Source organism: Podarcis filfolensis (assembly GCF_964270895.1).
Source record: "Podarcis filfolensis genome assembly, chromosome: 8".
In the NCBI taxonomy this organism is placed as follows: Eukaryota; Metazoa; Chordata; class Lepidosauria; order Squamata; family Lacertidae; genus Podarcis; species Podarcis filfolensis.
This window is the reverse complement of record NC_139611.1, coordinates 71,825,141-71,853,101: the sequence shown is the minus strand read 5'-3', so window position 1 is coordinate 71,853,101 and position 27,961 is coordinate 71,825,141. Positions and strand designations below refer to the sequence as shown.

The 27,961-nt window shown below is 48.4% G+C and overlaps 3 protein-coding genes across 5 annotated transcripts in view; 2 read left to right on the top strand and 1 right to left on the bottom strand.

Annotated features, from left to right (window-relative positions):
* The window catches only part of LOC310768100 (uncharacterized protein), a gene marked incomplete at its 5' end in the record, with an annotated part of 210,707 nt that extends 186,997 nt beyond the window's left edge, over positions 1-23,710 (bottom strand). Inside the window, 2 exons of the mRNA XM_083625810.1 lie at positions 21,476-22,925; positions 23,604-23,710. Coding sequence (XP_083481936.1) covers positions 21,668-22,925; positions 23,604-23,710 — 1,365 coding nt within the window. The 3' untranslated portion in view covers positions 21,476-21,667. The remainder of the gene's footprint in view (positions 1-21,475; positions 22,926-23,603) is intronic.
* Positions 1-27,961, top strand: part of LOC310769052 (membrane-spanning 4-domains subfamily A member 4A-like) — a 639,318-nt gene that overhangs the window by 504,277 nt on the left and 107,080 nt on the right. The window lies entirely within an intron of this gene.
* On the top strand, positions 39-27,512 carry FXYD1 (FXYD domain containing ion transport regulator 1). 3 transcript variants are annotated; one of them, XM_083628235.1, is made up of 8 exons: positions 39-591; positions 14,867-14,931; positions 15,763-15,807; positions 16,982-17,056; positions 18,893-18,929; positions 20,219-20,268; positions 23,922-23,960; positions 25,064-27,512. In XM_083628235.1, the coding sequence occupies exons 2-7, from the start codon at positions 14,874-14,876 to the stop codon at positions 23,942-23,944; spliced, it is 288 nt and encodes a 95-aa protein (XP_083484361.1). In that variant the 5' UTR covers positions 39-591; positions 14,867-14,873; the 3' UTR covers positions 23,945-23,960; positions 25,064-27,512. The 3 variants fall into 3 exon arrangements, with proteins under 3 accessions (XP_083484361.1, XP_083484363.1, XP_083484362.1); XM_083628237.1 differs by lacking the exon at positions 39-591 and adding an exon at positions 8,284-8,566; XM_083628236.1 differs by lacking the exon at positions 39-591 and adding an exon at positions 8,297-8,463.

Genomic DNA, 27,961 nt, shown 5'->3' with positions numbered 1-27,961 from the left:
GGGTGGGGGGCGGTCAGAAAAAAACGTGGTTAAGGGGGCGGGGCTTGTGTGCCCGACACAGAGGAGCGTCCACGCATTCCTCAGAGTCACTTTTTAGAAACACGCATAAAAAAACGAGGGGAAGAGAAATCGACGCCTGTCATGAACGGTCTTCGGCACGGATCTCATTCACTACACCCGTGTCCGCGCGCGTCAAGCAGCCCCACGCCCGGATCTGCCGCGTGCGCCATCCACACGCAACTGCAAGGCGCGCTAGCTGTGCGCGCACGCCAACACGACGGCAGCCTGCCAGCCTCCCTTTCCCTTCTCCGGCCTTTCCCTACGGCTGCTGACCCCCGGCCGGCCCCGCCGAGCTCCGCGCCCCGCCCAGGCCCCGCCGGCCCCCGCGGCGCCTCCCACACCCACCCGGGTTCGCGCCGGCGACGAGGCTGCTTTCCGACGCTCGGCAAGGGAAGCGCGCCAAGGTCGGGACCACCGATCGGGCCCGGAACCGCGTGGCAAGCAGCGAGGACGGGTAGGAAGAGGTGGGGGCGACCGAAAGCAACCGGTGTTTGTGTGCGTCTCTGAACTTCTGGGAAAGCGCTTTGCCAAGTAAGTTCAAGGCAACGGTCCGCTGTTGTGGGTTGATTTCGAGGTGGGTGCGATCCGGAGTGAACAGGGACGCCAGAATCTGGATAAGGGGCACGAAATCGCCTCCTTTTGGAGGTCGGGTTTCTTTTTGTGCGTGACTTTGCCTCCTGGAAAGCGCTAATACTGGTGGTCACCCGTCATTAGTTCACTATTAAATCTAGGTTTGGGAGCTACTAGCAAAGTCAGCTCCAGGTTTTTGGAGGGCAGGATACTTTCCATGGCCCCACTCCTCTTGGTGAGTCTTTCCCCTCAATGTGGCAGGTCTAGGGGGCTCTTGTTAGTGTGCTAGGGTCTGGGGTGGGGTGGGGGTGGGGCTCCGACCTTTGCCAACTTAAGAAGAGTGGAAGCAGACCAGCTGGCCCTCTAGTTCTGTATTGCGCACACTGATTGACAGCTGTTTCTCCAGGGTTTCAATCCGGAGAATTCCCCAACCCCTAACTTGCAGAAGCCAAGGATTGGACCTGGAACCTTCTGCACTCAAAGCAGATGTTCTACAGCTGAGCCAGGACTCTTCTCCTTGACGTTGCTGCCCCTGGTTATTCCGGTTCTTTACCTCCTGGTATGCGTGCCTCTCGGTGCTCAGTTGACGGGGCAAATAAACAGTTTTCCTTCCCCAAGCCCCATGAAACAGCTGGATAATGTGGAAGAGCGTGTGCCTGGGTTTCTCTGCATTAGTTGTGGTCTCCGAAAATTTAACAGCGTACGAAGGAGGCCGTCCTCCTGCAAAGGTCATCGGGGTGATCTTGAAATCTGTGGGAAAGACCCGCTATTTTGGAATAATCCCAGGGGTTTGGGAGGATAACTCCGAAGAGCCGCATGACTCTTATTAGAAAAGCTTCTGTGTCTTCCCCAGTGGTGCAAACAGGCACAAGTTCAACAGGGGAAACCTCTCCCTCCCCCCACATCACGTTATTGGCAGGGAAGTCTTCTCCTGTTGAAGTTTTGCGTGGCGCTCAATTTGAAAAAGAGACAGGAGCCTAGGTGCTGGCGGTGGAGGTGGCTGGCAGGCAACCCTAAGTGGGAAAGGCTTGGAAGTATTTCCAGAGGAAGGTGGTTGAATGGGAGGCTTGTGTTAGGTGAGCATGGCAAGTGACCCGATCGACTCATGTTGACTCGAAATATTTGCTTGGCTTTAAGGGACAAAGAATGGGCCATTTCTTTGACTGCCTTTAGCAACATTCCTAAGGGAAACGCTCTGGGCTTGCGAGAATGCTGCGTTAGTGTTTTGCAAATTACAGAATTTCTTCATGGAACTTGGTGTGCTGAGATGGCCCGGAAGGGGGCATTAGGCAAATGGATGGAGGGTGTGTCTTATGAAGGGCTACATGCAAATTGCCAGGTCAAAGGCAGCCTGCCTCTTGAGGATGAGTTGCTGGGGAAAGGCAACAGAAAGGGCTAATGCTGTCGTGTCTGGCTGGCCACTGGGGGAAATGCAGGAAGTTGCCTTCTTATACCATCTAGCAGGAGGGTGGGTTTTTTCAGCCTTACCTGGAGATGCCAGGGATTGACCCTGAGACCTTTTGCGGGCGAAGGAGCTGCTCAACTGCTGAAGTACAGCCTTTCTAGGATGCTGTTCGAACTAATCCCCCAAGGGCTCTTCTTATGTGCTCTGTGGTTCTCATTTCTACCAGCCTGTTTGTTACACTCAGGAATGATTGCAGTCCAAATAATCTGGAGAGCACCATAATAGCATAAGTCGTCTTCTTTGGCGATCACTTGTAGCCGAGTAAGATTGTCTTCCATAAACACGGTTTTAACAATGAGTCCGTTAAGTGACTGTGGAGGCCAATTCTTTTTTTTTTTTTAAATAGATTTTTATTAGTTTTCCATACATTCAAATCATTTATCCAAATTTTACCAGATTTTAACAAAATTCATATTTTGGACTTCCTTCAACTTCCCTGACAATCATCCATTTTTACCCTTTAATGCGCATTTCTTTAATAGCATTGCCATTTGTCTTCCCTCCTTTTTTCTATTTACTTTCAGCAATACCTCTTTAAAAATTTTTTACAGTGCTTCTTGAAACCCCACTAGCGTTGTTTGCACCTCACATACATTTTTCAGATAATCAACAAATTTTCCCCAATCTTCGATGAACTTTTGGTTTCGAACATATCTTATTTTCCCAGTCAGTTTGTCCAGTTCCGCATAGTCAGTCAGTTTCATTCTCCATTCTTGAATCGTCGGTATGTCCTCTTGTTTCCATTTCTGGGCCAAAAGAATTCTTGCTGCCGTAACTGCATACTGGAAGAGTCTAAAGTCTTTTCTTCTTATATCTTTTCCTGTAATCCCTAAAAGAAAGGCTTCTGGTTTCTTAGTAAAGGTGTATTTTAACATCTTTTTCAGTTCATTATAGATTGCTTCCCAGAAGCTTTTCACTTTCTTACATTCCCACCACATATGGTAGAATGATCCCTCTTTTTCTTTACATTTCCAGCATTTATTACATGTTTTGTACATTTTTGCCAATTTTACCGGGGTGATATACCATCTATAAAACATTTTCATGACATTCTCCTTCAACCCCATGCAATTCTGGACCCACACGTCCTTCCACAGTGGGGACATTGGTTTCCAGGTGGGAGTGGCTCACGGTGTGGATTTGCCAAGCGTGTCTTCCTCTTAGCATGTTTCTCCCTTGCGTCCTGAGTTCGAGTGTCTTCAAAGTCCATGACTCCTTTGGTAAAGGCTGTTCTACAACTGAATCTCTCACAGGCCAGTGTTTCCCAGTTGTCGGTGTTTATACTACATTTGTTTAGATTTGCCTTGAGATTTGCCTTTAAACCCCTTTTGTTGACCACCAGCATTGCGATTTCCATTTTTAAGTTCGGAATAGAGTAGTTGCTTTGGAAGACGATAATCAGGCATCTGCACAATGTAAGTAGAACCTGCAGGATCAGGCCAATGGTTCTGAAAACCCCAGCTTCTTGTTCTTGGCCAACCAGATGCCTCTGAGAAGCCTGCACCAGGCAGCGGAAGTTGGTGGAGGTGATTCTGAGCCAGATGGATCAAGGCACTGGCTCCACGTAGCATACGTTCCCCTTGTTCGGTTTTTCCATCTGTAGAAGGGGAACAATAGCAACTTGCTTTTCAGGGTTTTTTTTTATTGTGAGCGAAAATCACAGTACAATTTTTAAAGTGCTTGTGTATGTTCTAAAAGGTTGCATGCTAGTGGACCTATCTTCTACCTTTAGCCTGGTGTCTTTAGCCAAATCCGGGAAATTTCCTAGTTTCCTAATCTCTGCAGGCAGGAACAAGAAAAATCTTAGTCTCTTTAATTACTTTAACATACGAGACCAACTTGGAGGAGACGGTGTAATTAATTTCCCCTTTCCTACTAGATCTTCCTTGTACGTTAAGCATATCCTCCTTTACCAGAGGTGAGGGGGCATGAACTAACTGAGTCTAGGAATACAATTCTGTGGTTTTAACTCCTTCATGCATTAACTAGCCCTAGGCTTGCTAGTTATATTTGACTGCAATTTCCCACAGTTGTTGTTAGCTATTTATTTATTTATATACTGCTGAGTTGCCAAAAGGGCTTCTAACCACTTTACAAGTATAAATGGCAACAAATATATCCAGACGTGTTTAAAATGCACAATAATGCAATTTCATCCAAAAGTTGAAGACATTCGTTATTAAAAATGTAAGACAAGTTAATCAAAACCTTATAACTATTAAAACAGTAAAAAACAACAACAATTTAAACAATATAACACTACTGACGTGGGTTTTAAAGTTTTATAATTTGCCCAAGTTTTTAATGTTCTGCTTCTTTTTTTAAAATGCAGCCACCTGTCGTTTTAAATGGATAGTTTTAATTGTGAGCCGCTCTGACAACCCTTCTCAGGATCAAGGCCAGGGTGCAAATGCATGGAGATATTAACTGCTGCTCCCCACCCACAAACCCAAGACAATCTTCTCCAGGCCTGTGAGTTTTGTGCAAATGGAGAACAGGCTTGCGGCAAAGGTGGAATGCTGTTGCTACTTATCGTCTTCGGAAGGGCTTGGTACTGAAATGAACCCAAGCAGAGCTGTGAGACTGGATGCCATGGGGGTCGAGTATGGGGGATATTTATAACTCCAGCATCCTGCTAGCCTGGGTATATTTAGACAGAGCTGCCAAACAACAAGTCAGGGGAGAGGGCTTGGCCAAAGGGCTTAGCTGAACTCCCGTGTGCTACACCCAAGAGGAATTTTCCTTGCTGGGTCGCTTCTTCCCCTGCCTCTCGCAATTTTGTCGTCGTCGTCATTTAGTCGTGTCCAACTCTTCGTGACCCCGTGGACCAGAGCACACCAGGCACTCCTGTCTTCCACTGCCTCCCGCAGTTTGGTCAAACTCATATTGGTAGCTTTGAGAACACTGTCCAACCATCTCGTCCTCTGTCTTCCCCTTCTCCTTGTGCCCTCCATCTTTCCCAATATCAGGGTCTTTTCCAGGGAGTCTTCTCTTCTCACGAGGTGGCCAAAGTATTGGAGCCTCAGCTTCAGGATCTGTCCTTCCAGTGAGCACTCAGGGCTGATTCCCTTAAGAATGGATGCGTTTGATCTTCTTGCAGTCCATGGGACTCTCAAGAGTCTCCTCCAGCACCATAATTCAAAAGCATCAATTCTTTGGCGATCAGCCTTCTTTATGGTCCAGCTCTCACAATACTAACCTACAAAAGCAATGAGCCAATGAATGGCCAAGTCCTAGGCAGGAACCAAGCCTCCTTTTCTGTCTATATTTCCTAAGCATCCCGAACCTGCTTCAAATGAGACAGCAGTGTGATGCAGCAGCAAAAAAGCTAATGCCATTCTAGGCTGCATCAACAAAAGTGTAGTGTCCAAGTCAAGGGAAGTCATAGTACCACTCTGTCCTGCCAGACCACACCTGGAATACTTACTGTGTCCAGTTCTGGGTGCCACAATTTAAGAAGGATATTGACAAGCTGGAACAAGAGGAGGGCAACTGAGATGACCAAGGGTCTGGAAACCAAGCCTTATGAGGAACAGTTGAAGGAGCGGAGTATTTAGCCTAGAAAAGAGGAGACTGAAAGGAGATAGGATAGCCATTTTCAAATATATACAAGGCTGTCGCATGGAAGATGGAGCAAGCAGCTTGTTTTCTCTTGCTCCAGAGGGTAGTACCTGAACCAATGGCTTCAAGTTACAAGAAAAGAGATTCCCTCATTGCAGGGGGTTGGACAAAAAGACCTTGGCCTGCTCCCAACAGGTAATGTTGTGGTGGGGCGGGGGGCATAGACAGCTTGGCCTTATAGAGTCAGTGTCTCCCTTACTGCTGGAATTTAGATTTCCAGCTTCTTGGGGCAGAGATCTGTCTTCCTTTCGCTCCTTTGTTTTGAGTATATTAAAATGAAGTAAGGTTGGAGAAGCTTTGGTTTTCATCTCTGACCATTGGCCATGCTGCTGCTGGGAGTTAATCCATATCAGGAAAGCCATATGCTCCCCATTCCAAGTGCAAAGAGACGTGCATTGATGTTTCCACTGAAAATAACAATAAAAGGATGACTCTTAGCTGGTTCTGGGGCCATTTTTTTTTTGTTTCTGATACCCAATGTACCAACCTGGATCAAACCACTGACCCAATAGCCCCTTACAGCAAAAAGTCTGGTTAACTATGCTAGGGAATGGACAAACTGCAGTCTGCATTAAATGTGTAGTCTGCTGTTGTGTATTTTCTTCTTCTTAAGATAGCAGGCATGTGTGTTTGCGTGCGATAAGGACAAGAAGCAACAGAGTGGGTGGGTGGAGTAAGTTAACTGGCATGCAGAGAAAGGGTTAAACCGTTGCACTCCCCATTCCCAGTCCTACCCCTCCCATCCCACTCCTGCCTTAGAAATCAAAGGCAGGCTAGGTGCTTAGCTTAGGGGAGAGACAGTGTGGTGTAGTGGTTAGAGGGCCAGACTAGGACCTGGGAGACCGGGTTTCAAATTGCCATTTGGTCAGTATTATTTATTAAATTTATATACCACTCTTAATCCGAGGATCACAGGATGGTTTACAATATATAAACACAAAAATATTTAACATGATAAACAAAACAGTAACATACACATCCAATACTAAGCCATAGATTAATTAGCCAAAGGCATGGGTGAAGAAGACTGTTTTAACCTGGCGCCTAAAGATATGTAGTGAAGGTGCCAGTTGAGCCTCCCTAGGGAGAGCATTCCACAAACAGGGAGCCACTGCAGAAAAGGCCCCGTTCTCATTTTGCCGCTCTCCAGATGAAGCTCACTTGGGCCAGTCACTGCCTCTCAGCCTAACCTACCTTGCAGGGTTGTTTGGGCAATTAAATGGGGAGGGAGGAAACCATGTGCACTACCTTGATCTCCTTGGAGGAAAAGGTGGGATATAAATGCAATCAATTAAATGGATAAATTAAATGCAGGGGTTTAGCCTCAAGTGCATCCCCTCCAGGTAAGTCTGGAAAAGGGAAGGGAGGTGCTTCATTCTCTCTCCAAAGAGCGTGGCATCAGTTTGTGTGGGCAATCTAGCTAGTTAAAAGGAATGAATCATGAGTCACGGCAAAGCTTGCAGGCATCCCCGCAGAGGAGAAAACAAAAGGGCTGGTTTCATTTCAAGGTTTCCAAACCTGATGTACCCTTGGTTAACAGATTGTCCTCGGCAGAATGTCAGATTCAGTCAGTTGCAACTTTAAAGAACAATAAATACTGCATTGGCGCATGTATTTTGATGTCCTTGTAGCTTGCTTTCCTGTGGTATATATTCTCAAAGCATGAAAATAAACACACACACACACACACACAGTATACAAATGCATGAATTGTAGGGCCACTCTCTTCTGTAGACCTGCAAGGTAAAGGTAAAGGGACCCCTGACCATTAGGTCCAGTCGTGACCGACTCTGGGGTTGCGGTGCTCATCTCGCTTTATTGGCCAAGGGAGCCAGCGTACAGCTTCCGGGTCATGTGGCCAGCATGACTAAGCCGCTTCTGGCAAACCAGAGCAGAGCACGGAAACACCTTTTACCTTCCCGCTGGAGCGGTACCTATTTATCTACTTGCACTTGACGTGCTTTCGAACTGCTAGGTTGGCAGGAGCAGGGACCGAGCAGCAGGAGCTCACCCCGTTGCGGGGATTCGAACCACCGACCTTCTGATTGGCAAGTCCTAGGCTCTGTGGTTTAACCCACAGCGCCACCCGCGTCCTGACCTGCTTGGTAGTCCATCCCATAGTTTGGGGGCGGCAGTCTAGCCTGATCCAACTCCTTCTCCCTCTATGGCTGTGTGCATCCCATACATTTAAAGCACATTGCTTTCCCCAAAGCAGGGCTTCCCAAACTTGGGTCTCCTGCTGTTTTGGGACTACAACTCCCATCACCCTTAGCTAACAGGACCAGTGGTCAGGGATGATGGGAACTGTAGTCCAAAAACAGCCGGAGACCAGTGTTTGGGAAACCCTGGCCCAAAGCATCCTGGGAACCACGGTTTGTTAAGGGTATTGGGAACTGTAGTTCTGCGAAGGGCAAACTACAGTTCCCAGGCTTCTTAAAAGCCATGTGCTTTTAAGTGAATGGTGCATGCACAGCCGGGCTGTCTCCTCTGCTGTGCTGCCTGTGGGTTTTTTTCTTTTCTTTCGCACCTTCTGGTCACCAGCACACGCTGCTGTTCCCCTGCAGCCTTTGTCCTGGAGCCAAGGCAGACTTAATTTAGCTCCCCTAATCTTTCCTTCTCTGCCGCTAGCCAGTACCTTCCCTCTTTTTTTTTTTTTAAAAAAGAAGTTTGTTCCTTTCCCTCAACCCCAACCAGCCCTTATCTCCTCGCGAAAGACCAGGGAGGCCCAGAAGTACGGATCCTGAGGGGTAGGTGCGAGGGGCTGCACAGGGCAGGTAGCGAAGCAATTTCCCCACCCCTTATCTGGGGAAAGGAGACAGGACAACTCCAAGGGCATTGCTGTTGAACAGGGTGAGTTTCCTGTGAGGGTGAGCCTATGGGTGGGATAATATAACACCCTTGCGTGCCAGAACCCAGCAGAATGGGCACCTCTCCGGGGAGGAACAGGGACAGCTGTGTCAGGGGCTGTAATGGAGCTGTCCCTGTTCCTCCCCAGAGAGGTGGTTGTGTTGGCTTTTTGGAATGGGGCATGGCAGACTCGGGGGGCAAGCGTTTTTCTCTGGTGTGTAGCAGTGCTTGGAAAGCCAGTTTTTTAAAACAAACTGCAGTTCCCAGGATTCTGTGGTGGTCGTTGTGGGGCAAGCAATGTGTTTTTAACGTGCTTTAAAAATAACGTTGTGATTTTTCACATTGATGGAATATGCAGAAATGGCAAGTTTATCTCGCGAAATCAGAAATCAAGATGAGGCAGAATTCAAGGAGGGTTGGAGAAAGTTTGTAGATTGTTTTTTTAAAAAAAAACACTATTGTAAATATGCTAAAACGCAAGCGGCTTTAGAGTAAAAACAGCAGTAAAATACAGATTTGAAAATACTGTGGAAAAGGTAAGATATGGAATAACTAGCATGCAGCATAAATTAGAAAAATATGATTGTACATTGGCAAATGTTGCTTCAACTTTCTCTTTGAAATATATAAATAAAAGCTTATGAAAACAAATAAATGAAATAAACCTTTGGTGTGGATGTGACATGCTCCCATGATGTCTAGCCTCACCCTGTGACGGTGCAGCCGTACTTTCTGCATTTAAAGCAGCCTTGCAAAGAACCCTGGGAACTACAGTTCCCAGCGCCCTTGCTAAATTAAAGTTGCCAGGATTCTTTGTGGGGAGGGAAAGGGGCTTTAAGGGTACAGGCTTGTGTTCAACATAGTGCTAAGATTCTGCCAGCAAAAAGGTTGCGCGACAGAATCTCCTCCCCCTCACGCACCCCCTTGGCACTGGTGGGCATGCAGCCCCCAAGGAAAGGTCTGATCCAGTTGAGGTACAGTCAGTGTTAACTGGATCCACCAGTGTGTGTGAGGGGGCTCTTTTCTCTCTCTGCCCCCTTTTCTCTGAAACTCAGCACTGCAATGCTGAGATTGTCCAAGGCATTTGGGTGCTTGAACCCGAAATTCTCTGCATCATGCTCCCATCAGGGCAAATTAACAATAATGCAATTGGCTTCATTAATGGCAACAGATTGGGACATGCATCGGACCTCCTGTTTTTGCAGCCCCTCTGGCCCGCTGGATATTAGGGGGTGGCAAAGCTTGAGAAGGTGCAAGATGGTGACAGCAGTCACAAAATTAAAAGATGCCTGCCTCTTGGGAGAAAAGCAATGTCAAATCTAGACAGCATCCTAAAAAGCAGAGACATCACCTTGTCAACAAAGGTCCGTGTAGTTAAAGCTATGGTTTTCCCAGAAGTGATGTATGGAAGTGAGAGCTGGACCATAAAGAAGGCTGATCGCCGAAGAATTGATGCTTTTGAATTATGGTGCTGGAGGAGACTCTTGAGAGTCCCATGGACTGAAAGAAGATCAAAACTCTCCATTCTTAAGGAAATCAGCCCTGAGTGCTCACTAGAAGGACAGATCCTGAAGCTCAGGCTCCAATACTTGGGCCACTTCATGAGAAGAGAAGACTCCCCGGAAAAGACCCTGATGTTGGGAAAGATTGAGGGCACAAGGAGAAGGGAACGACAGAGGACGAGATGGTTGGACAGTGTTCTCGAAGCTACCAGCATGAGTTTGACCAAACTGCAGGAGGCAGTGGAAGACAGGAGTGCCTGGCGTGCTCTGGTCCATGGGGTCACGAAGAGTCGGACACGACTAAACAACACCAAAAAGCTTGAGAGCCTACATAAATATTGGGCTCCTGCAGATCTGTTTCTTGAGCATTTATGTGGATTCGCTTGCGCACAGCTTACACAGAGGTTAGGCAATATCTAGCTTTAATTTTTATATATATCTTATTGCTTTTATACTCCCCCTTTCCTCCGAGGAGCTCAGGGTGGTGCGCATGGTTTTCTCCTGTCTCCATTTTTAACTTCACAACAACCCTGTGAGGTTGTTTAGGTTGGGAGACTGTGGCTGGCCCCAGGTCACCTAGCGAGCATCAGGTCTGCCTGGGAATTTGAACCCTGGTCTCCCTGTTGCTTTCCTAACCACAAAAAAGGTTTGTTGTCCACCCTGCTCCACCTAGGATTTGTAGTTGCAAAACAACAGCTAGGCACTTTTACCCACTGGAATTCTGCAAGCCTAAATTTCTTTCTGTGCCCGAATCCCTCCCGCAAAATACAGGCAGCCTGGAGGCGACAGATGTATTGGCCCCATAAAAAAGTTAAAGGGACCCCTGACCATAAGGTCCAGTCGCAAACGACTCTGGGGTTGCAGCGCTCATCTTGCTTTACTGACCGAGGAAGCCGACGATTGCCCGCAGATAGTTTTTTCCGGGTCATGTGGCCAGCATGACTAAGCCGCTTCTGGCGAAACCAGAGCAGCGCACGGAAACGCCGTTTACCTTTCCGCTGGAGCGGTACCTATTTATCTACTTGCACTTTGACGTGCTTTCGAACTGCTAGGTTGGCAGGAGCTGGGACCGAACAATGGGAGCTCACCCCGTGGTGGGGATTCGAACCGCCCACCTTCCGATCTGCAAGCCCTAGGCTCAGTGGTTTAGACCACAGCTCCACCCGCGTCCCGATTGCCCCCATAGTGGGGTTCAAAATTGGCTGCCACAGGCATGCTGTTTCTCCTGTTGCCCGGTAGCATTGCTAGCCCTGCTGGAGGCAACCCCAGCGGCCAACTCGCTTTCTTCCAGGAATGTGTTCCCTGCTGGGGTGCAGTTACTGAGCAGTAGGGAAAGGCAGGCGGGTGTTGCTCTGCAGCTACAGCAACAAACAATAGGGTGTGTATGTGTGGGAAATTAAGGCTACAAGGAACCGACAAAAGAACATTCAGGCAGCTCTAAACCTGGCCGTCCCTGATTGTCCAGCCAGTCTAACCGTCTGCGTCCCCCCGTTTCAATCTCCCCAGCATGGAGAGAAGCTTTTGTACCCTTGTCCAATGGATCTCAAAATTACGAGCTGCCTGGGCAGGCCCAAACGTCTCCTGCACATTCCACAAGGCTTTGGCAACACTCTGCTCCCTGCCAGAGCCTGGCTTCCACATTTTTGGTCTTGTGCCGTGGTTGTGAGGTCCCCAGCGTCGTCCTAGCAGAGGAGGAGGTCCCCCACTTCTTTGCAGCGCCTCCCATGCTCATTGATTGACAGGTGGTTGACAGGTCCCTGCTCCTACCCGCAACACCTCTCTCAGTCGATGCTGGCATCATTGCCTAGCTGCAAATCCGGCTAATTCCAGAAGGAAGTGTTGTAGCTCGGTGGCAGAGCAAGGGCAAACACGTGGCACTGTACCTTGAAAACCCATTTTTTTGAGAGCAAAGTGGTACCTAATGTTTAGAGCAGCTCCAAATGTGTGCGCTGGGGCGTTCTTTGTTGCACCGAGAAATCTCTTGGCTGATGTTTGCAGTTGGAAGCGTGGCCTTTCTGGCAGAGAGTGAGCCAAGGCATGGGAGTGTTCCTATTCCCCTTTCCTGCTCGGTTAGTGATAGCAGCAGCCAAACATGCAAGCCAGAAGGATGTTTGTAGAAAGGATCTGTTTGTCTGAGCACTATGGGGCTGGGGTAGGAAGTGAGGAAGCAGGGGCCGGCCTCCCTCCCGGGCAATTGGGTGTGTGCCTTCCAGCATTAGTCCGGTGGTAGTGGTTGTTTTTGAACTAGCAGCGAAGTCACGTGATGAGTGCTGACGCAAATTGAGGCAAATGGGACCTCTGAGGAACGGGTGGGGAAGAGGGGTACAAAATGGAGTACAGTGGTATCTTGGGTTACATATGCTTCAGGTTACATATGTTTCAGGTTACAGACTCCGCTAACCCAGAAATATTACCTCAGGTTAAGAACTTTGCTTCAGGATTAGAACAGAAATCGCACAGCGGCGGCGCGGCGGCAGCAGGAGGCCCCATTAGCTGAAGTGGTGCTTCAGGTTAAGAACAGTTTCAGGTTAAGAACAGACCTCCAGAACGAATTGCCATATTTTTCGCCCTATAGGACGCACTTTCCCCCCTCCAAAAATGAAGGGGAAATGTGTGTGCGTCCTATGGGGCGAATGCAGGCTTTCGCTGAAGCCTGGAGAGCGAGAGGGGTCAGTGCGCACCGACCCCTCTCGCTCTCCAGGCTTCAGGAAGCTTTCTGCAAGCCTTGGGAGCTGATCTCCCGAGGCTTGCGGAGAGCTGCCTGCATCCCGAAGCCTGGGGTGCACTGTGCAGTGTGCCCTGGGCTTCGGGCAGCTCTCCGCAAGCCGGGGGAGACCGGCGCGACTTCCCGCCGGGCTCCCTAGGCTTGCGGATAGCAGCCTGTTCTGGGGGCTGGGGTCGGGGGAAGCTCGGGCTTCCTCCGCCCCAGCCCCGCACCTGGGGGGGGGGGAATAATTTTTTTTCTTTATTTCCCCCCCAAAGAAAACTAGGTGTGCCCTATCGGCTGGTGCGCCCTATGGGGCGAAAAATACGGTAAGTACTTAACCTGAGGTACCACTGTATCCTGGAGCAGGGGTGAGCAGGTCGGAGGCCTGATATATACTGCAGCATTTTGTTGCAAGCCTCAGTTGTTTTCCGTAAGTGCCTCCTCGGCCATGGGCACTTGCAAACAGAGACTCTGAATTTTAGTTGAATTCTCCCTCTTTCTTGTTAAATGCACTTTGATCCGCATGTTCTGGTTAAGAGCACGACAGGACCTTTCTCTGCCGGAAGGTTGCGAGCTTAATTGCCTGCCAGGGCAGGCAGAAGGGAAACCCTGAAACGTCCCTGAGCACCCGAGAGACAGGTTATCATTTGCAAACATTGCAAAGCAGTTTTCGGTGGCTGCAAAAAAGCCTATTGCCATAGTTACAGGCCTTTGCCCTCCCTTCCACAGGGCCATTGAGGCCATTTCAGGATGTGAAATAATGGGTCCAGCCCCAGCTGTTTGAGGAACCATTTCCTCTCCTCTCCCAGTCCATTTCCCTTTCCACCTGGCTGATCTGAACCCCCCTCCCAAACCGCCCCTCTCCCCACAGCCGTCTTGCTGACACTTCTCAGCCACCCTTGTTTCCTGCTTGCGTTTTGAGGGACGTTCTCTAATTCTGGAACGTTTCTCAGCAAAGCTCTATTTTTAACCGTACCCCCCTGGCTCCCGGTGGACTTGATGTTTACTTTTCCGTCCTTAAGAGAAGCCGACTTTGTGTTCTCTCAGGGTTCCTGCTTGTTCAGTGGGAACTCCCCAACAGGCTGCGTTCTTTCTTCAGGGCAATGCCGAGTGAGGTGGGAAACATTACCTGTTGAATTTCTGTTGGTTGCCTCAGATTGGTGCGTCCGTTGACAGCGCAGGAGCCCTCTCAAGAGGGAAAGGCAACTACCTTGCTGAGCACTGCTGTTGGGAGAAAAGGGTGGAGGAGGGAGAAGGGGGAATGAAGAGGGGAAATGCCCTGAAGAAGAACATGTCTGAAAAGGTGGAATTTGTAGCTCATGGCAGCTGTTTTTAGTGGAAAAACAGGATAGGGGAGAAAGGTTTAGCCCCTTCCTCTTGCACTGGGATCCAGACGGACCCCAATAGGGTTCTCTTTGCATGCTGGGGCTAAGTACAGTGGTACCCGGGTTAAGAACTTAATTCTGTTCTTAACCTGAAACTGTTCTTAACCTGAGGTACCACTTTAGCTAATGGGAACTCCCGCTGCCGCCATGCCGCCGCCACTCAATTTCTGTTCTCATCCTGAAGCAAAGTTCTTAACCCAAGGTACTATTTCTGGATTAGTGGAGTCTGTAACCTGAAGCATCCGTAACCTGAAGCGTCTGTAACCCAAGGTACCACTGTACACTTTTTAGAAAGTGTGCCTAACACAATGTGTAGTTGGACCCTATAGTAGGGAACCTCAGGGCTAAATGCAACCTTCCAGGACTCTCTGTGTGGTCCTCAGTCTCTCTCCAGGCAACGCCCCCTTTCACCAGGCCACACCCCCTGTCACAGACCACACCCCTTTCCCTCCAGGCTGCACACCTCACCAGCCTTGCTTTGTGCTCTTCCTGGGAGTTTTTGCCTTGCTGGAATGCGTCCTTGAATTCTTACGATTCTTGCTTGCCTGGATGGTGGGCAGATCAAACCCCAGAATCATAGAATTGGAAGGGACCCCAAGAGTCATCTAGTCCAACCCTTTCAATGCAGGAATCTCAGCTAAAGCATATTATATCCTGCACATTGCTCAAGCCAGGAATCTGACTATTCGTTGCTTTTATATCTCCTCAGAACAGTCATGGAGTTGTGGTTCCTTCTGCCTCTGTGTGGGATCTTGATAGGATCTGCAGTAGCAGGTAAGCTTGGGGGGGTGGGCAGGGGAGGAGGAGAAATGGCTGAGAACGTCTGCTGACATTTGGGCATTTTGTACTCTGTGCAAAAAGAAAACCCAGTTCAAAAATGTACTGCACCTTATAGTAAAAAAGGATCTTGGTGAGCCAAGGTGGTGTAGCGGTTAGAATCTTGGACTAGAACCTGGGAGATCAGGGCTCAAATCCACACTCACTGGGCATACCTGTCAACTTTTTCCTTTTCTTGCAAGGAATCCTATTCAGAATAAGGGAATTTCCCTTAAAAAAAGGAAAACGTTGACAGCTATGTCACTGGGTGACCTCGGTCTAGTCACTGCCTCTCAGCCTACTTCACAGGATTTTTGTGGGGATTAAATGGGGAAGGGGAAAACCATATACACTACCTCAAACCTCTTGTGGGGGGCGGGGGTGGCAGAAGGTAGGATAAAAATATAATAAATCAAATAAATAAACCTGAACTTGCCAGTACGTGCTTGAATGTCACCCGAAAATAGCAGGTGTCTGAAAGTGCCCCTTATATATTCAAGCCTTTTCAGTGTTGCTTTTGTTGTTATTTCTTAATTTATGTGCTGCTTAGTTGCCAGGTAGGATTGGAAATGCAATTTAAAGAGGAGGAACAGTGGGGTATAAATAAAAATAAATGATAAAAACAAAACATTTCCCCCCAAATCGGGTTTATCAAGATTATAATGCTAAGTTGTTTAGTATAAAGTGATTGATTAATGGGGGCGCGGGGGCGGGGAGGGAAGATTTAAGGATAACCGTATTATTAATCTCCTCTCTCTATGTGTGTGTGTGTTTGTTTGCCTCTTTCAGAACCACCACAACCCAAGGACATTCCACACGACCCATTCAATTATGGTGAGCCAGTTGTTAGTACCTGGGGGATAGATGGCAAGGGCAGAGACCACCCCAACAGACTTTTGGAAACAAAAAACATGTTGTCCAATCTCCTCGTTTTTGAAATTAAAAAAACTACAACTTTAAAAGAGGTGCGGATGACTCTGACTTGGAGCACAGCACTGATACAAAGGAGTGGGTTTTCCTCAGCCTATGTCTCCCTTGCTCCCCACAGTGGAGACCCATCCATTCGAGCAAATGGGGCACTGCCTCATCAAGGTCAATCTGTCCCCAGCCAGCCCTCACCTGTCTGCCTACCTCTTCACTGACAAGACAGCTCTGGCTGTCAGCTTCCTATTCCTTAGTCTCAGTGCTTCTGCCTTCTAGGACTCAACAGGGAGGAGGAAACCTGTGCCACATTTACACCGTGCCTTAAAAGTGCTGTGATACTTCTTTAAATAGTCATGTCTCTCCCCCCCCAAGAACCCTGGGAGCTGTTGTTCTGAGAGTTCTTAGGAGACCCCTATTCCCTTCACAGGGCTACAGTTTCCAGAGTGGTTTCGCAGTCAATCCCTCTCCACAGGGAACTGTGGGAATTGAAGCTCTGCGAGGAGAATGGGGCCTCCTTTCCTTAGTTGGCGTTTGCTATCATTGGCTTGGGGATGTGGGTGGCGCTGTGGTCTAAACTACTGAGCCTAGGGCTTGCCAATTGGAAACGGAGTGAGTTCCCATTGTTCGGTCCCAGTTCCTGCCCACCTAGCAGTTCGAAAGCACATCAAAGTACAAGTAGATAAATAGGTACCGCTCCGGCGGGAAGGTAAACGGTGTTTCCGTGCACTGCTCTGGTTCGCCAGAAGTGGCTTAGTCATGCTGGCCACATGACCCAGAAGCTGTACGCCGGCTGCCTCGGCCAATAAAGCGAGATGCACGCCGCAACCCCAGAGTCGTCCGCGACTGGACCGAACAGTCAGGGGTATCTTTACCTTTAGCTATCATTGGTTTGAGAGCTCCGCCTATGGTTTGGGTTACCAGAATTTCGCCCTACCCATCCCGATGGGCACCGGCTGTTACTGATCCGGAGAGCACCGGGTTGGGGAACACTGATGCAAAGCATCACAAGAGCATCCCCTCATTCCAAGTCAGGGATGTGTTCCCAGCTGGAAATGACCACTTCTTCCTTCTCCTTCCTTCTCAGATTACCACTCACTGAGAATTGGGGGGCTGATTTTTGCTGTCGTCCTGTTCCTGCTTGGCATTCTCATTGTGCTCAGTGAGTAGATTCTCTCCTTTTCTCCCCCCCCCCCCCCCGCCGCATTTCCCTGCCTTATAATGAGCCAAGCTGAGCCATGGCACCTGCTGAATTTCCCCAACATTGCGACTGCAGAAGCTGCAGGTGTGGGGAGGAAGGGCTCCTTTCACACACCTGTTTAGTTGAGGGCTGATCGCTCAGGGCGAAAGGGACACTGCCTCACCAACTCTCAGTCTGCCCTCTGCCAGACCCAACTTTGCTGTCTTACTTACATCCAGCATACATGGTATTACTGGCTACCCTTGTCCTCAATCTCAGTGTCATAGCAGTCATCAGGGAGGCAGATGTGGACAAAACTAGAATTAGCGTGCTCTGGCGCCACCTACTGTTGACCTCCCTGCCTCCTGCCTCGCCAGTTCCAAATGGGAACTAGCCACCACTGTCCAGTTGTTATTTTTTTCTCCTCTTAAGGCCCACACAGCGGGGCTCAGTTGCACACACTGTCTCAGATACCGGATACAGTGGTACCTCAGGTTACAGACGCTTCAGGTTCCATACACTTCAGGTTACAGACTCCGCTAACCCAGAAATAGTGCTTCAGGTTAAGAACTTTGCTTCAGGATGAGAACAGAAATCGTGCTCCGGCAGCGCGGCAGCAGCAGGAGGCCCCATTAGCTAAAGTGGTGCTTCAGGTTAAGAACAGTTTCAGGTTAAGTATGGAACTCCGGAACGAATTAAGTACTTAACCCGAGGTACCACTGTACTTGTACCTTTTCTCTCGAGGAGTGAAAAGCTGCTGGTGAGGGCGGGGTAGGAGGGGGAAACTACTGAAGGGAAATGGATCAAGGAGCCCATGTGGACATATGGCTCAGTCAGTAGAGCATGAGACTCTTAATATCAGGGTCATGGGTTCAAGGCTCACATTGGGAAAAATTAAAAATAAAAATCCCGCATTGCAGGTGGTTGGACTTGATGACCCTTGTGGTCCCTTCCAACTCTAGAATTCTATGATTTTATATATGAAGCTGTCTTTTACGGAGTCAGGCATTTGGCCTGCCTTGTCCACTATTGCAGCCTCTGACTGGAAGAGGCTCTACAGGGACCCCAGCAGATGTCTTTCCCATCGCTCACATCCCTGGAGACACCAGGGACTGAATTTGGGGCCTTCCACAGGCAAAGTTACGTGCTCTGCCATAACTTTCTACTGCCACCTTCTGGTGGTCTTCTGTAGCACGTTAACAGCACATGCAGCTGCTAAGTGTCACCAGGTTTGTAGATAAATTGGAGCCTCTGAGATACAGGAGGGTGTGTTTGTATCCTTGGGGGAACCTTGAGGTTTGCAAAAAGAAAACACATCAAGGGAAAACCCATAGGGGGGAATCTTCTCCAACTGAAAGAGCAACCCAATGAAAGCTGCTTGTGTCCTCAGAATGCCGTTGAGAGGATGTGTGGAATGGAGTTTTTGGGAGGAGGGCATGGCTGGCTAGAACCCCAAGCAGCGGCACTCTGTGCTGCAACATTTTGTTGCAGGTCTCACGTGTAGTCTCTGAGCCCCATGTGGACCTCAGACTGTTGATCTATTTAGTTCAAGACTGGCTGGCTTCAGTGCTCTTAAATTTAGTCTTTCCCATCCTGTCTTTAGATATTTTGTGGATTGGAGTTGGGACTGTCTCTATGCATTCTGCCACTGACCCGTGGGCTCCCTCTAATGTGGGCTGCTTTCTGTTCCAACCACTTGGCAACACTCCCTTCCCAAAAGAAGGCTGGCAATGCCAGAGTCTTTGCCCCTCACTGATTCCCCGTACTGATTCTCTTTCACTGTTTGCCCTACTTGGGATTTCTTTCTCTCTTTCCCAGGTCGACGTTGTCGCTGCAAGTTCAACCAGCAACAGAGGTAACTCCTTTCTCCTGAAAAGCTTAAATGAGTGGGTGACCTAGGATGGAGGGGCTATTATATATGGCAGGTGCAGACAGGTGACCTAGCAAGGAGAAAACAAGTAGCACACTCAAATTATGAGTTTTGTTTATTTATTTCTTTATATATATATTTATAGCCGGCACTTTCATAAAAACATATCCAGGTGGTATGCGACATATAAGGATAAAATCAGCCAAAAGCATCCATAAATACATCAGTAAAACATAGTGATTGGTTCATGGCAATATAGTTTTCAAAAAACATATTAAAGAAGGAAGGGATGGTTCCTGCCGAACTCTAGTGGCAGGGAGTTCCGCAGGGCAGGGCGTGCCACGCTCAAGGCTCAGTCCCTAGTTTAGACCAACCCAGCCTTAGGAGCGTTGGGAACCAGCCAGAAGTCATCCTTCAGACAGTCTCAGTGATTGAGGTGGACCTTAAGGAGTCAGGCAGTCCTTAAGGTATTTGGACCTCAAGTTGTTTAGGGCTTTATGAATGAACACAAGTAACTTGAATCTGGCCTGATAGCAAGACAGCAAATTGTTAAACTTGGGGCTTTGGAAAAGTAAATACAAAGCTTCTCCCTCCCTGCCAGTGGCATAGCGTGGGTTGCCAGCACTCCGGGCTACCTGGAGGAGCAAGGTTGAGAAGGAGGGAAACGGACAGAGACAGAGAACACATGCGCATTCAGCTGCCTAACAGCATCTGCGGCACCCAAGAGATTGCAGCTGTAGAGATAAGAAAAGAAGAGTTGTTCCATTGCCCAGAGAGGTTCTCATAGAGAGGCCGTTTTCAACAGAGCCCAGCAACGGAATCGCGTAACTGTATTGAGACAGCACCAGGTGTTGAAATTTGGCGGCTTTAACAATTTTGCACCCCTGTGGCCCTCCCCACGCTACGCCACTGCTCCCCCACCACAATAGTTGGGTTGCAAGGAGGGGTCCTTGGCAGTAGGGGTCAGGCCACCAGCCCTCCAAGCAGCAGGGCAGAGGCTGTCACAATCCAAAACACGGGTAGTCTACCCTTTTGGGCCCATGGAAATGTGAATAAATCCATGGTTGGCAAGGCTCATTAGCTCGCATCACCTAAATTAACCATTTCTATGGGTGCCCTGAGTAGTTATTTTATCTGCCAACAGGAGGAGCTATTGCTTTGCTCTTGTACAAAACACTGTGTGGTTTTTAAAAAACAGAAATCACTGCAGGATATGAAGAGAGCAAGGCATTTTTGTTAAGCGCAGCATGACAAATATTTTTTTCTATTTACAGGACGGGTGAACCTGACGAGGAGGAGGGGCCCCTGCGCAGTTCGATTCGGCGTAAGATCTAGCCTCCTTTAGTTATCCTTCACTTTCCTCTGCTGCGCCCTTCTTTTCCTCATACTTGAGGACTGGAAACTTTAAAAAGAAAACCGGCGAGCTGAGCCTTGTGCCTATGTCAGATTTATTCGTTTCGTTAAAAACTTTTTATTTGTTTATTTTGTAAAAATTATACACTGCTTGATTGTAAAAACAAAACAAAACAAAAGCTTATATATATATATATTAAGGGGTTAGCAGAAGGTAGATTGAGATCTGCTGGTAGGATTTCTAAGTGTGTTGGAATAGATTGGCAAGGACTCCTGGCTCAGGTGTTTAACAATAGTAACCAGGATATGACTTTGCTCACCTTAATTGAGCGGCTGAAACAAAGAAAGTGAGTGGACTTTTGTGTGGTAGGACTGCATGTTCAACTTGCGTCCCATCTACACCACACATTTAAAGCAGTATCATACCACTTTAAACACCTATGGCCTCCCTCAAAGAATCCTGGGAGCTGTAGTTTGTTAAGGGTGCTGAGGGCTGTTGCTGTTGTTTAGTCATTTAGTTGTGTCCGACTCTTCGTGACCCCATGGACCAGAGCACGCCAGGCACTCCTGTCTTCCACTGCTGGTAGCTTCGAGAACACTGTCCAACCATCTCGTCCTCTGTTGTCCCCTTCTCCTTGTGCCCTCCATCTTTCCCAACATCAGGGTCTTTTCCAGGGAGTCTTCTCTTCTCATGAGGTGGCCAAAGTATTGGAGCCTCAGCTTCACGATCTGTCCTTCCAGTGAGCACTCAGGGCTGATTTCCTTCAAAATGGAGAGGTTTGATCTTCTTGCAGTCCATGGGACTCTCAAGAGAGTCTCCTCCAGCACCATAATTCAAAAGCATTAATTCTTCGGCGATCAGCCTTCTTTATGGTCCAGCTCTCACTTCCATACATCACTACTGGGAAAACCATAGCTTTAACTATACGGACCTTTGTTAGCAAGGTGAGGGCTGTTAGGAGACCCATATTCCCATTACAGAGCAAAAGTTCCCAGAGTGGATTAACAACACCGGGCAACAATTTTTTACTTTTTGAATGTTGTCTAGATTTCTACAACTGATTTAGGGTATTTTTGCACTGCTGAATCAGGAAATGGCATCCGTTTCTCTCCATCAGGTCAGGTTTTTGTGCTATGTTGATTTGAAAAAAAACAGATCTTGTGACAAAAACGATTACATTTTTGTGGCATTATCAGCTGATTTTTGTCAACACATATCATCCTAAATATGTTTTTAAGAGAAAAAAAACGTTTTTCCAACAACATATATTGATTACCTGATAGAAACATCGATTACTGTAAACTGAATGGTGGGCATTGATAAAGGTAAGTACACGTAAATTGCATGTTGCTTCACCATTTTTCAAACTTCAGGGCTTGAACTTCCGTTTCTTGGAACTCCTGGAATGCTCAGCAGCACGGAGCTCTCTCTTCAGAGTCCAACAGTAGTCAGCCATCATGACTGCGTCCCAGCGACCCTGATACCTGGTCTCCATCTCTCTCATGTCCTGATGGAATCTCTCCCCCTGCTCGTCACTCATTGAACCCAGGTTCTCAGGAAACCGGTCCATATGTGAAAATAGGTAGTGCATCTTGACGCTCATGTTGCAGCCCAGGTTTCTGAAAGCAGTCAGCATGTTGTTGACAAGTTCTGCGTAGTTTCTGGCCTTATTGTTGCCCAGAAAGTTCTTCACTACCAGAACAAATGCCTTCCACGCTTCCAGTTCCACTTCGTTCATTGAGTTTCCGAACTCTGGATCTCTGATGAGCTGACAGATCTGAGGACCGTCAAAGATGCCAGCTTTCAACTTCTCCATGGTCAATCCTGGAAAAGCCTGGCACAAGTAAGTGAAGCAGTCACCATCCTTGTCCAGAGCCTTGGTGAACTGCTTGATTAAGCCGAGCTTGATGTGCAGCGGTGGGAAGAGTATTCTGTCTCTGTCCACCAGAGGGTCGTTGATGACGTTCCTTTCTTTGCAAGGCACCAATTCCTCCCGCACAGGCCAGTCCTTCTTCGTGTAATGCTGAGCACGGTCCCTACTATCCCACATGCACAGAAAACATGGGTACTTGGTGAAGCCAGACTGTTGTCCCAACAAAAAGTTCACCATCTTCAGGTCAACACAAATAAACCACTTATGTTGATCATAACCAATTTTCTCCAGCACATACTTCACCGCTTCATAGTTCTTCAGTGTAGTCGAGTGAGCCAGGGGTATAGAGGCAAACTGGTTGCCGTTGTGTAGCAGAACACATTTCAGTGATCGCTTGCTGCTGTCAATGAACAGTCTCCAATCTTTGGGTTCGTACTGTGGCACTCCAAGCTTGAGCAGAAGCTGTGCAATATCTGTACAGTACACCAAGTCCTTCTCTTCCGAGAAAAAATGGAGGTACTCTTGATGCCTGTTGCGGAAGAAGCTGATGTGAGCACTGTCAGAGAGGAGGTTTTTTTCCTTCAATCTGGATGCCAACAGTTCGGCAGAGTCCTTTGACAAGCTGAGGTCACGAACTAGATCATTCAACTCCTTTTGGGAAAATGGATGTGGAGCAACATCTTCAAGAACCACTTCTTCTTCTTCGTGTCCTTCAACACTGGAGGCATCTTCGTCACTAATGTCAGGAAGTTCTCTGAAGATAGGTATTGGAATTTCATCACAATGAGCTACAGGACGACGTGCTGATTGAAGATCAGGATACTTGAGGCTGCTCCGGTTCTTTCTGTTGATCCCAGTCACATCAACAACGCAGAAGTAGCAGTCAGTGACATGGTTTGTCGGCTCCCTCCAAACCATGGGAATTCCAAAGTTCAGACTCCTCTTGCCATTGGTCCACCCACGTAGAGTCTTGGTGCATGCCTTGCACACCATGTGTGGCGCCCAAGCTTTATCCTGGTCACCAAGTTTAATAACAAAATGACTTTATGCTTTGCTGCACCAATTTATGGAAGATTTCGAGGTTTTATGACTTCAAACTGATCCCTTTTTGACATAATCACCCAGAACTATCGGACCTGAATACTTCTTGTCATTAAAATAATCATTTCCAATCAAAACAATTATTCGACATGGCATTTTACCCCCACCAACTTCTTCTAAAATGCTCCACACAAGCGTACATTTGAACAAAAACGTAAAAAAATGACATGTGGCCATAGCTCAAAAACTTGACCTGATTGAGCAAAACCAATGTGATTTTTGGATTCAGCGCATCAGATTCGTCCTAAATCATCTGAAAAAACGCAGACAACAAATTTGTTGTTGACCAGTGCAATCAATTATTCTTTCCAGAGAACTTTGGGAATTGTACCTCTTTGACAGGATCCAGCCAGGCAAAAATACTTGAGGCACAAAGAAAGGCCTGTGAGGAGGCTGTGGCCTGAGGAGGGCCAGACTGAAATGTCTGGAGGGCTGCATTCCATCCACAGGCCTCAGGTTTCCCCACCCATCTGCTAGATCCTGCACTGTGAGGCAAAATGTGTTTGGGGACTGCTTTGATTTGTCATGTAACAGGACACACTGCTGGGGCAAACTGTTCCTGCCTGGGGTGGATTAGGAAAAAAGAAGGAAAGCCTTTTAGGGAAACAACTGTTTTTAAAAACTGTCTCTTTCTGACTCTCCTTGCCAGGTTTATCCACAAGGATGAGATAGAAGAAGCCTGAAACTGGTGAGTTGCAAATACCGCAGGACTGGGGAGATGGACCACTGGTTTGGACAGACTGGTTGGGCTCCAGGTCCCACTAGCATGCTCTGAAAATCAAGTTGACAGCTTTGCTCATAGTTTACACTATATTGAAATTGAAAGTGATTGTAGAACTTTCCAGTGAACACTACTGAATGGGCAGTGTGTCACAGTGGTTAGACTTCAGGACAAGGACCTGCGTGGCCAGGGTTCAATCCAGGGGTATTGTGGGAAACGCTGAATGGCAGCTCGTACACCCTGCCAATAATGCTGATTGGAACACTGGAGGGGTTAAAGAGGGGGCTGTGGGGCAGCCACCAGTAGGGCAGGGTCTGCTGGACCCCTGGCAGCTGGTGGAGGCTCATCCATTGGGGCGAATGGGCATTCCCTTGCCAAGCTCAATCAACTCAGCCTGCCTGCCTTCTTACTTCCAGCCAGGGGTTGGTACTACCTGCCATCTTCCTGCCCCCTATCCTCAGCAGGGAAGAGGCCAGTGGAGACAAAAATGAGAATTAATTGCCTCTGCCAGACATTGTCTCTAGCGCCACCTACTGTCAGTCTCCCTGCCTTAAAACCTACCAGTTCCAAGAGGCACCGGCCAACCACTGCTGGCAGCTACCCAGGAATCCTGGGTGCCAACTCTGGGGCTGGCAGAGGCAGTCCTTGAGGTACGCAGGGCCTGAGCTGCCTAGGGCTTTTAAAGGTGAACCCTGTCCCTTTTAATTTGGCCAGGCACCTCCAGGCTTGCAATTACAGAGAGGCAAGAAGGCAAGTACACAAGAAGCTGCCTTATCCTAAGTCAGCAGCTCTCCAGGATTCAGGCAAGAGTCTCTCCCAGACCTATCTGGCGCTGATGGGATTCACCTTGAGACCTTCTGCATGCCAAACACATGCTCTCCTACTGAGCTACGGTCCTTTCCTCTAAATTGACTGTGGGACACCTCACAGAGCAGTATGTCGTGGAGAACCACCTGGAGAAACCGTGATCTTATCGGGGCTTTTTGGGGTCATCTGTTGGGCTTCTGCCTTTCTGGATTTATTTTGAACTGAACTCCTTCTGCGCCTGACTTTTCTTTTTCTCCTCCCAGGCTGCTCCTGACATGTCGTTCCCCCCATGATCCAGAGTGTTCCTGTCTCTGCACTGCACACAGCCCTCGCCTCCCTGCCCCCCAGCAAGCCGCCTGCCGTTTGCACCAAACCTGGCAAAACGCCAGGCCTGCTGTCTTCGTGGTGATCCTAGCCTAACTTGGAAGTGCTTAGCTTGCTGCGAGACTCTGAGAGAAAGGGGTTGTCGTCCGGCACATTTTGCTCAAGCTTAGTCCTCATCCTAGGCGATGGGGGATACTAAATCTGCCTTCCTGGTGCTCAAACGGTTACGATGAGACTTCCCAAGAGCAGTGGTAGAAATGCTTTTCAGACATATCTAGGCATAAAGGCTGGCAGCTCTGCCCTTGAAAAGAAAACAGAAGGGGTGTTCTTCTTCCAGAGAAGCTAGGAGCTCATCCAAAGTGGGGGGATTGCTTCCTTGGCCTTCCAGATTGTCACTTGGTGCAATATCAGTTACTTGGTGCAAGTGCAGAGTGCAAGGCAGCCTTTTCTGACTCGGTGCGTTCCAGATCTCGTCGGGCTCCCAATTCCCATCAAACCTGGCCAGCGTGCCCAATGGCCAGGGATGAAGGGAGTTGCAGTCCCTACAACATTTGGATGGCACTGTTTTGGGGAAAGCTGAAGGTGAGCACTGTCTCTAGAAGTTGTTGACACCTGTCTGTCTCGAAAGACAATGGAGTGTGCCTCGGTGGGTGAAGTCTCATCGCTGTGTTTGGAGCACCAGAGTTACCTCCCCAAGGCGCAAGCCTGGGCAGTGTGTATGGAGGTCCCAGGCTGCCCAGATGGCAAGACCCCTCTCTCGGCCTTGCTGATGTGGCCCAAAGGAAAGCAGAGCAATGTGTTTGACAGCAGCTTGGCTGCAGGAGTTGCTGGACGGAGGCGTAGAAGGCACCATCCAACCACCTTGGGAACTGCAGATTTGCTTAGGGTTTTCTCCTTAGCCTTGTCTTCTCCTGAAGACATCCCTCAAGGCAGCAGAGGTCTAGGATCAGAGTCTTCCTTCTCCTAGATGGGCTGTTTTCCCAAGTTGTCGAGGAGCCCCCTTTGCCCCTCACTTCCCTCTGCAGGATGTGCAGAAATCGCCTTCTTGACCATTGGGCCCACTATTGGTCTCATCCACTCCATCTGCTGGAGCCTGTCTTCATATACAGGGGAAGTCCTTAACTCACCGAGGGTTTGAGACCCATCGGCTACCCTTGCCTGGTTTAGCCGGCCACTTTAAGCCATTTCCCAGAGTGTGGCTGCTGTCATATGCTGACAGTTTCTAGGAGCCACAAGTGAGAGCTGAGTGCAGGGTGAGGCCCAAAGCTGAACAAACTACCCCAGAAGGAGCACAATGTGTCCCCCATCAGAAGTACTACCCCTCTCCTAACACCCTACCCCCAGGTAGAGGGTGATGAATAATGCATCCCTAACCATGAGGCTCCCTAACCAGGATTTTGCAATTCTCCCAGAGCCTATTTGTTGTATTTAGCAGCTGCAGCCACAAGACGTAGCGGGGAATGTTCATTTTGTTCCTGTCTGGTGGAGTGCGAGTTCCCAGCCCTGCCAAATCCACAATAATACACTCTTATAAATGGGAAGGGAGTATGAGATCTTTCTTTTTTTTTATGAGAGTAAATTGAGGCCTTTCTTTCTTGAACAAAAAATAGTGACATTTTCGACAGGAAGAAGAAGTTCTGGCCTTATTACAAGCTTGCTTTTTTGCCAAGAACTTCCTACAGTCAGTGCAGAATATCCAGCTGTTGGGCTCAGCAAGCTGGCTGGATCTAACCAACTAGGGATGCAGAAGCCGTAGCCCTTCCAGATGTGATAGGACTCTCAACTCAATTGCCTATGGTAACTGGGGCTGATGGGAGTCCAGCACCAAATTAGAGGACCACAGCTTCCCCATCCTTAGCCTAAATCTTTGCCTGTGGCATAGCAATGCAGCCTGGCTCTGAAAATCCAGACCAGAACTGGAAATCTACTCCCAGGTGCCGATGCTTCAAATAATAAAACCTGGAGGCAGAAAGTAATTCCCGCCTTTGCCCTGAGTGTTGGGTGTGTAGGATGCAATAAATGAGTGTGTACGCTAGTTCTCCAGTTATACCGCCTTCACCTGCTTGGAAAAATGACTCTCAGTTATAGGCTAACCTTGCTGCGTGTGGTATCATTTGAGGTTACCTGTATTCTGTTGCAGTGTGGTTTCTTTCCAGCAGAGGGCAGTGCCATAACATCCACCTGCTTCTGTTCCGTCTAGGCTGCGTAGGAGGAGCAGGTGTGGGTGGCACCTGTCAAAGCTTAATGCCTGATGCTCTTTGTGCTGCTGGCCCTTAGGAAAGCTCTCCACTGAGCCCCATTCCCCTGGTTTTGCTGACCCCGTTCTGTGTTTCTGACCTTTTATGTCTGCCAAGTCTCTTCCACGACATTAAAATACTACTTTCTCCAGCTGCAGTGAAATGCCAGACTTTGCTCTCTCTGTGTGTCTGTGTGCTTGTGCATGAACAAGCTTGAGAGCAGTAAGACATGGGTGGTATTTTCGGGAATTTCCACACACAAACTCCCAGGTGCCTTGCTCAGAACATAGAACTATCTCCTTCACCAAATAACAGCTGTATCAAACAGCTGTGGAGGCATTGGAGGAGAGCTGCACATTTCCCCATTGTGAGTTTAATTGCCTTAAGTGACTTGTCACCTAGGTTGGGGGCCTAATCCAGCTCCTGCAGCAATTCCACCCCCACCCCCTCAATTTCGACAGCAGCAACAAAAATACAGTCATACCTTGGGTTACAGACACTTCAGGTTGCGTTTTTTCAGGTTACGGATGCGCTGAAACCCAGAAGTACCGGAACGGGTTACTTCCGGGTTTTGGCGGTCGTGCATGCGCAGAAGTGCTA